This window comes from Trichechus manatus, unplaced genomic scaffold, assembly GCF_000243295.1.
Source record: "Trichechus manatus latirostris isolate Lorelei unplaced genomic scaffold, TriManLat1.0 scaffold00077, whole genome shotgun sequence".
Lineage (NCBI taxonomy): Eukaryota > Metazoa > Chordata > Mammalia > Sirenia > Trichechidae > Trichechus > Trichechus manatus.
In genome coordinates, this window is record NW_004444013.1 from 12,063,760 (window position 1) to 12,073,073 (window position 9,314).

The following is a 9,314-nucleotide window of genomic DNA, read 5'->3' on the forward strand; positions in this document are numbered from 1 at the left end:
AAGAGTCTCCAGCAACTTCTTCGGGACAGGCCCCTTGTCCAACTCCATCCGCCCCTCTTTTGGCCCAGGGCGACCCTGGCGGCCCTGCGGCGCACACCCTGCGCAGTGCCCAGAAAGGCCCTGGCTGGCCCAGCGCCTCCCCGGCTCTTTCCGGATGGAGGCCCCTCAGTCAGGAGCTGGCTGAGTGCCTTGGCCTTCACCTTCCAGCCGTTGCAGACCACACCTTCCCGGAGCAGAGGCTGCTGCGAGGAACAGGACATGCTGTACCAGGTGAGGCCCAGGGGTCGGCAGGGCTGGGTTACCGGGATCGCGCCTCCTATGAGGCTTTGAACTAGACTCTGAAAGGCTAGAGGGGTTGGTGGCGAGGGGAGGACTGGACTTGGCGACAGCGCTGAGGGGCCAGGGTGGACGCAGGTGTGCAGAAGAGTGTGGGAAGGAGAATCCTTAAGAGACACCGGGCCGAGGGCCCACCAGCCCACAGCTAGTTTCCTTGGATTGTACGTCTCTGGAACTCCCTGCATTCCCAAGGAGCTGGACTGGTGTCTGGACACTTACGGCTGGGGACCTGTGGCTGCTTGGTGGCCTTGGCAGCTGGGCAAGCCCCCAGAGCAGTGTGGGAGGCAGGCGGCCAGGGAGGTGCACAGAACTGCTGGTACTTTGCAGGGGGCAGGGGGAACGCGACATGGACAAGCCTTCCTTTTGTCGCACAGTTCCCCAAACTCTTTCTTCTGTGACTTCAGCTCTTCACTTGCTGACATCCTTCCTCCTGCTTGGGGCTGAATGGTGAGACCACCAAAAGTGAGGCGAGGAAGGACTCCTTCTGAGCAGGGAAATGAGGTCCAGTGGCCCTGAGCCTCCAGCCACCTGCCTCCCTCACTCCATCCTTCCTGATGTGGATTTCGCTGTCCAGCTTTTGCAGCAGAGGGGGAGCTGTCCACTCTGGGATGGACCTGGCGCAGAGTTAGTGGGCTCTGTGTGGTGGGTGCCATTCCTGCCCCATCTGAACAGTTTCCTTTCTTCCTCTCAGCACAGCTGGCTCCCTGGGACCCGGGTCTGACCGCCAGGATGGAGCTAGGGCCGGCGACCGACGCCTTTGTGCTGGAGCTGCGGTGCCTCCAGGATGGGGGCCCAGGGCCTGACACCCTCTCAGGTGAGGGGCTGGAGGGGCCTCTGGAATCAGGACATGGTCCTAGGGCCCCAATGGGGGCCCTTTGGCAGAGCCCCAGGCCCGCTTGTGGCAGAGAGAGGGGATGAAGGGTGGTAGAAGCTTCCAGTCTGGAAGGGTACTGCTTGGGTGGTTGCAGGGCCGTACCTGCTCCCGCCAGTGGAGTTCAGCTACCTTAGTAACACTGCCAGGTTTGCCTCAGGATTTTCTGAGGCAGCTCTGCAAGGCTGAGATGTTGCTGTGAGGGGCTCCCTGGTAGTGCTGACATTCGCAGCCCCACATCACCTACCCCGGGATGTATACTGACTGGGACCTGCTGGCTTTGTTTCCCTAGCTGTCAGGTGGCCTCCAGCATCCTCCCACTGTCCTCCAGGAATGAGTCCCCAGACATAATTTCTCTGCCGTCACACCTCAGACACTGACTCAGAAGCTTCTCTTTTCCTCTGTGACCTCTGACCTTGCCTACTCTTCCTTGACCTTCTTTTCTGCTCCTGTCTACTTCTTGAAGCCCAGGGGCAAATGAGGCCCTGCAGAACTTCCAAGACCCCTTTCTGCCCCTGAGATCTGCTCCAGGCAAACCAGAGCTTTTAGGCCAATCCTTCTGTGGTGTCGTCGCTGGTGGGAGATGATTTTCCACTCTGTGCTTAAGGGGGGGTGAAGCAAGGGCTGAGGCAGGGCTGAACAGAGCTTGAGAAGAACCAAGGGAATTAGAGGGGTCAGATGGGACATGAGGACTAAACAAGGAATCTTTTGGTTTGTAAGTCTGACTGACAAAGTCTTATAAAGGTATATGCACCAGACACCAGCTGGTCATACATCTGCTAAAACAACTGTGTTAAACATGCTGAAGTAAATTGCTGCTGCAGGGAGTCAGGAGTGGCTGGCGACCATACAGCGAAGGACTTTTCGAGAAAAGCAGCGACTCAGACAGCAGCGTGATCCATCCCTGTTGCTCCCAGAAGAGGTGGCAGAAGGGAGTATCTATGAAACACTGGACTTGTTGGGGGGTTAGGTATTCACGGCTCTCCCCATCCGCCGCCTGTGTACCCCCAGCTGCTATGAGTGTAGACGAGAAATACATCTACAGATACTTTAGCCTAAGCCAAGGTTTTCAGGAATATTTTTCTAAAAGGGAATAATATACATGTGTATTTCCTTTGGTTTTATTAAATCAGTCTATTACTGGAAAAGTGGCTATAAAGCAAAATTTTATAAATTAAACCATTGCTTTCATTGCTTTCCATGACAAAATTGAAAATACAATGCTGTAGGAAGAACAGCTGTTCAAATCAGACTCAGGAATGGAGAAGGCCTCTTAGGATCATGCACTTAAAGAAGAATTATGATTTTCTGATCACACAGTGTTGTTAGCGGCTGTCGAGTCGGCCTCCCATTCATGGCGACCCAACGTACGATGGAATGAAATGCTGCCTGGTCGTGTACCATCCCCATAATCGTTTGCGGATCACACCATTGTGATCCACAGGGTTTTCACTGACTGATTTTTAGAGGTAGATCACCAGGTCTTTCTTCCTAGTCCGTCTTAGTCTGGAAGCTTTGCTGAAACCTGTTTTAACATCATAGCAACACACAAGCCACTGACAGACGGGGCGGTGGCTGTACATAAGGTGCATTGGCTGGGAATCGAGCCCGGGTCTCCTGCATGGAAGGTGAGAATTCTACCACTGAACTACCAGGCCCCCTTCCCCCTCAACACAATAAACCCATTGCTGTCAAGTCGATTCTGACTCATGGCGACCCCATGTGTTACTGAGTAGGACTGCTCCATAGGGTTTTCTTGGCTGTAATCTTTATAGAATCAGATAACCAGGCCTTTCCTCTGTGGCACCGCTGGGTGGGTTTGAATGACCAACCTTTAGGTTAGCAGCCGATTGCAAACTGTACCACCTAGGGATTGGATAACACAAATAACAGTGCTCAAATTAAGAAACTGACTGTGGACATGGTGCAGAAAGTCAAACATAACAATTTAGGTAACTCTTATTCATCCAGAACTTACTCCGTGCCTTGTACAGCTCTGGGGCTGCACGTTTTCCTCTCTGATTCTCACAACATCCCTGAAAACAGTTTCTCCTTTTGCAAATGGGGAAATGGAGGTTCCCAGAGGTTAAGTAATTGGCCAGTCACTGTGTTGTCTTGGGGCTGTGAGTTAGCCCTTTCTGTCCCAGAATAACCACCCAAAACACTGACAGTCTTTAGGTTGTTTCAAATGGAGTTAGTTGTATACTTGGTATTTCCAAACTGTTTGTTAGTTTGTAAACTAATTCCTAACCTGCAGGGAGAAGGATTTTTCAAGCGTGGCACGGTGGTTAAGAGCTTGGCTGCTAACCAGAAGGTTGGCAGTTCGAATCCACCAGGAGCTCCTTGGAAACCCTACGGGGCAGTTCTACTCCGTCCTGTAGGGTCGCTATGAGTAGGAATTGACTTAATGGCAACAGGTTTGGTTTGGACCAGGTTCCAGGGAGTATGCCAGGGCCCTGCATGGTTAACTCACTAAGCTTAAGGTATGGGTATCAGGAAACTGTTTTGCAGATAGTGCTCTGAGCCTGCATGTGGTTGGGCAGCTGCTAAGTGGTAGTTGGGATCTGAACTGAGAACTTCCCATTCAAAGTCTACTGTTCTCTGTGACACATTGGTGACTTTAAGAAACTGCTTCTGGTCACACTTCCAGGCAACTTTACAGGAATTCTTTATTATTACAGAGAAGGCGAGCTTCCTTCACTTAAGGTGTGACCTTAACTGAGGTCAGAGTTCAGCACAGGGTTGATGGTTTGGCCTTTGGAGTGGCAGGTTCACTGACTCCCACTGGATGGTAATTAAAAACCTGGGACTCTCAGGGAATGGTGTTGGGGAGCCCCAGCACCTGAACTGGTGTCAGTGCCAAGCTCTAAGAGCATGGGGTCCAGGTGAAGGGAAGCCAAGAGGAGGCATCAGGGGAGCTGGGTCCTGCACCAGATGACCAGCAGTCCCCTGGGTACATTTCTAAGCCAACCCCACCTCTTGGGATAGTTCCATTTCTGCCCCATTGATTTAGTGCTTTGGGGTCCCTGCTGGGAGCTCTTAGTGTATCCTTGAGTGGCTGTGCATGGGGCAGGGGGAGGTTCTGGGTGTCTGGACCAGAGAGCTGCCTGTAGATCTTTCTCTCCCAGCTTCCTGCCATTTCCACTACAGGTGGCAGTGGTGGGAGCGAGAGCCAGGAGGAAGAAGAGGTTCAAGAGGGGAGCAGCAGCCCACCACAACCAACAGTCTCAGCCCTGATGGGGGCCAGTGAAGTCACGGAGGAAGCCCAGCCAGGACAGCAGGAGTTGCAACTGCAGCAGTTAGAGCAGCAGCCAGAGCTGCATCAACGGCCACAGCAAGAGCAGCTGCAACAGCAGCAACCCCAAAACCAACTAGTAGGACATCAGCCGGGATTGCAACAGCAGCATCAACAGCAAGATGAACAACAGCAGCTGCCTCAACAACAGCAGGAGCTGCAGGGAAAACATCAATCCATGCAACAGCAGGAACTATTGCAGGAGCAGCAAGTGCAAGAGCAGCAGCTACCACAACAACAGCAAGTACAGTTACAGCAGCAGCAGCAGCAAGTGCAAGAACAGCAGCTGCCGCAACAGCAGCAGGTACACTTACAGCAGCAGCAGGAAGTGCAAGAACAGCAGCTACTGCAACAACAGCAGGTACACTTACAGCAGCAGTTACTGCTACAACAACAACCAGAGCAGCAGCTGCAACAGCAGAAACTATTACAGCTGTTGCAACAACAGCAGGAACAGTTACAGTCACAGCAAGAGCAGCAGCTGCTGCAACAACAGCAGGTACGGTTACAGCAGCAGCTGTTACAACAGCAGCAGCAGCAGTTGCAACAGCAGAAACTGCTGCAACAGCAGCAAGAGCAACAACTGTTGCAGCAACAGCAGGAACAGTTACAGCCACAGCTGCTACAACAGCAGCAGCAGTTGCAACAACAGAAACTGTTACAGCAGCAGGAACCGTTACAGCAGCAACAGTTACAACAACAGCAGCAGGAACAACTACAGCAACAGCTGCAGCAGCAGCAACTATTGCAGCACCAGCAACTGTTGCAGCAGCAGCAGGAACAGTTACAGCAACAGCTGTTGCAACAGCAGCAGGAACAGTTACAGCAACAGCAGCAGCTGCAGCCCCGTCCACTGGAACCAGAGGAGGAGGAAGAGGTGGAGCTGGAGCTCATGCCAGTGGACCTGGGGTCGGAGCAGGAGCTGGAGCAGCAGCGGCAGCAAGAGCTGGAGCGGCAGCAGGAGCAGCGGCAGCTGCAGCTCAAACTGCAGGAGCAGCTGCAGCAACTGGAACAACAGCTGGAGCAGCAGCAGCAGCAACTGGAGCAGCAGGAGGTGCAGCTGGAGCTGACCCCGGTAGACCTGGGTACGCAGCAGCAGGAGGTACAGCTGGAGCTGACGCCAGTGCAGCCGGAGTTGCAGCTGGAGCTGGTGCCTGCCGCAGGGGGTGGCGGGGCGGCAGGGCCGGGGGCTCCGGCCGCAGTTGTTGTGGCACCCCCAGGCTACGTGGTACTGCAGGAGCTCATGGTGCTGCCCGCTGTGGCCACGCCGGCCGTGGTGGCTATCCCAGGCCCCGCAGGCAGCGCGGCCCTGACGCCGGCCAGGCAGCGGCGGCGGCGGCGCGCACGGGACCGGCCCACCATCTGCGGTGAGTGTGGCAAGGGCTTCAGCCGCAGCACGGACCTGGTGCGGCACCAGGCCACGCACACCGGGGAGCGGCCGCACCGCTGCGGCGAGTGCGGCAAGGGCTTCTCGCAGCACTCGAACCTCGTGACGCACCAGCGCATCCATACGGGCGAGAAGCCCTACGCCTGCTCCTACTGCTCCAAGCGCTTCAGCGAGAGCTCCGCACTCGTTCAGCACCAGCGCACGCACACGGGCGAGCGGCCCTACGCCTGCAGCGACTGCGGAAAGCGCTTCAGTGTCTCATCCAACCTGCTGCGTCATCGGCGCACACACTCGGGCGAGCGGCCCTATGTCTGTGAAGACTGCGGCGAGCGGTTCCGCCACAAGGTGCAGATCCGCCGCCACGAGCGCCAGCTGCATGGTGCTGGCCGCTCACGGGGCCTGGGCCTGCTCCGTAGCTCGCGGCCCACGGCCACGCCTGCGCCACCGCACCCAGAGCAGGCCACAGTGATAGCCGCGCCCTCGGACAAGGCGCCGTGAGGCTGGGTACGCCGATGGTGCCTGGGGAGCCCGGGGAGCCAAGCTTCCCGGGCATGAGAGGTCAAGGTTCGGATAGGGGTGCCAGAGTGGGAGCCAGGGTTGGGATGGAGGTGGTCCCTGAGCTTAGAGTCTGCGGGGGCCTGCCCTCTTCCCCCCCTGCCGCTGCTCAGGAAGCACTGCGCATAGTAGGACGTTTCGACCCCATTTTGTGGTCTCTCGAGAAACCCTGGAATATTGTTAGGAAACGGCTTCCATGTTTCTCCCAGGTTAACTGAGAAGTACCACAGAGTCATAAATTAACACAAGCCCTAGAAACACCCAGCAAGGGAAAAGTGATTGTGGCTAAAACAGCACACGGTGAAAATGTGTTGTTGAGTATCAAGATCGGCCAAATGTTTCCCTGGGAAAATTGGAACTTGCTATATTTGAGAGCCACAAAAGAAAACTCCCAGTGACAGAAGGAACAAGTAGTGACATTTGACATGGAGTGAACATTGAACATTAACCAGTGAATCAAGTATAGGTGGTAAAGCTTATGTGAAAAGGATTTGATCCTGATGAAAATCGTTTTAAGGAAAAAAAAAAAAAAGAAGGAAACAACGTTATCTGCACTACATGGAAAACTGATCAAGGCATTGAATTGTCCTCAGTGGCGTTTGCCTTGGAAATACTTTATGGAATGAAAATGTATCAGGGTGGATGTCATTCTGATTAAAATGCTTGTGTTCATAACACGGGGGCAAAGCACCCACTGGGTTAAGGTGGAGGTGCCAGGAAGTCCTGCCCTGGGGCAGAGTAAAACCTTCCCTCCAGGATAGCCCAGGGGTTCTAGCACGCTTGGAGGCAGAGGTGAGGCGCTGGACTCCAGGCCTCTTGGTTGCCATGTTTCAATGCCCACAGCATCTCCTTCATGTCTTACTGAGTAAAAGCCTATGGCTGAAGCAGAGAGCGTTTTGGGAGTGCTCTCCAAGGTCTGAAGTGGGGTCCCCTCAGAAAGAGCTCTGGGGGAGCCCCTGCCTTGCCCTCCCTGCAGCCCACCAGCTCTAAGCTTCTCAGACGCTGCCAGGGGCTGAGGCTATGGAGTTTGGTCTCGGGGCAGGGTGGGGGTAGGAGGAGAATGTTGGGGACGAGGACTGGGGCCAACAGATAGGATCTTTACAGTGGTTATAAAATCATCTGGGGCAGCAGAAGAGCAGCAGCAGTTGCTGATGCCTTATGGGAAGGCGGGATGGTGCCCGCCACCCCTGCCCCCAAGCACTTCCTCTTCTACCTGGCTTCCCACCTGCGGCTGCTTTGGTCCTGCTCCTCTCGTTCTGCCTGTCTCTCTGTTGCTAACACAGTCTGTTACATTTTACAAATGTGTTGGTAAGTGAGAAACAAAAAATGAAAAATAAAAACAAGTGACTGCGTTGTCCTGCCTTTGTGTTTTCACCTCTGGATTGGGTGAGTTTCTAAGGAAAGTTTTCCTAGGTCTAGAATTGTGTTGCCGTTGAGTAAATTCTGATGCATAGCAACCCCATGGGGCAGAATAGAATTGCCCTATAGTATTTCCAAAGCTGTGATTGTTACAGAAGCAGACTGCCACATCTTTCTCCCACAGAGCAGCTGGTGGGTTTGAACCACTGACCTTTTGGTTAGCAGCCCAGCACTTAACCACTGCACTACCAGGGCTCACTAGTTGTTCTTGAACATGGGGCTTTATTATTCAGGCTCACATCTAGTGCATCTCACCCCAGAACCTGCCTGCCAGCCTGAGGTCCTTAGCCAGGGAATGTTGTTGTTAGGTGCCATTGAGCTGGCTCTGACTCGTAGCGATCCAGTGTATGACAGAATGAAACACTGCCTGGTCCTGGGCCATCCTCACAATCGTTGCTATGTTTGAACCCATGGTTGCAGCCACTGCGTCAATCCATCTCGTTGAGGGTCTTCCTCTTTTTCACTGACCCTCTGCTTTACCAAGCATGATGTCCTTCTCCAGGGACTGGTCCCTCCTGATAACATGTCCAAAGCAAGTGAGATGAAGTCTCACCATCCTTGCTTCTGAGGAGCATTCTGGCTGTCTTCTTCTAAGACAGATTTGTTCATTCTTCTGGCAGTCCATGGTATATTCAATATTCTTCATGAACACCATAAGGGTCAGGTGCACCTTAGTCAGGAAATGGACTTATTCAATAAAACCTTTGTGGGAGGAATGCAGACCAGAGGGTAGACACTTGAGACACCAGTCTTGACATCTTGTAAGGATGAGATTTCTAACAATTCAGTTCAACGACAGAGTGGAGTACAGGACTGAGGTCGCCGTCATTGGATGTTTTAAAAAGCACATCTGGATGCCCACGTAGAGGGGAGTCATGAGGCCTGGAGGCACCTTCCTGCCCTGAGATTCCTTGATTCTATTAAGATTCAACCAGCCAGATCCTCTGAGACCCCTTTTTACCATTGTTGTGTCCTTCTACCCCTCAGCTTCCACCTACAACAGTCATGATCTTCAACTCTTCTTTGAAGAAGACCCAAGTTTGCGCTGCAGGAGCCACTTTTACCTCCCTGCACTGAGAGCTGGAAGTGCCTGAGAAGGGCCTTTTCCTTTGGGGGCTATCGAGCAATGAAAGATGGGCGGGAGGAGCATTCAAGCCAAGCTCTCCTGCTTCTGGTCAGGGTGGCTCTGAGGTGTTAATTACACTCCATAGTTTCCTGGTGGAATCAGGGTGAAACACTCCTTGCAGGACTTTATTTAAGCTCACGCCCTTACTTGGCTTCCTCTCGTTACCTGTCCCACTTCTCTCACTCTGACACCCCCTGGGAGCACTTCCTTAATAGATCACTTGCACACAAGTCCTTGTTTCAAGGTTGGCTTCTTGGGAACCCACCCTAAGACTGATGGCTTTGAATGTGGTTCTAGCAAGTGGAGTCTACAGGTGGGATTCAGG

At 53.5% G+C, this 9,314-nt stretch overlaps 1 protein-coding gene across 2 annotated transcripts in view; it reads left to right on the forward strand.

The window, feature by feature from the left end:
• The window catches only part of LOC101356815 (uncharacterized protein C7orf26), a 31,104-nt gene extending 23,306 nt beyond the window's left edge, over positions 1-7,798 (forward strand). The window contains exons 6-8 of one of the 2 annotated variants that reach the window (XM_023735357.1): positions 69-270; positions 1,033-1,150; positions 4,358-7,798. In XM_023735357.1, the coding sequence (XP_023591125.1) occupies positions 69-270; positions 1,033-1,150; positions 4,358-6,387 (2,350 nt within the window). In that variant the 3' untranslated portion in view covers positions 6,388-7,798. Of the gene's footprint in view, positions 1-44; positions 271-1,027; positions 1,151-4,357 lie in introns of those variants that run through there. The other variant, XM_023735356.1, reaches the window with a different exon arrangement.
• Positions 7,799-9,314: the final 1,516 nt, after the last annotated feature.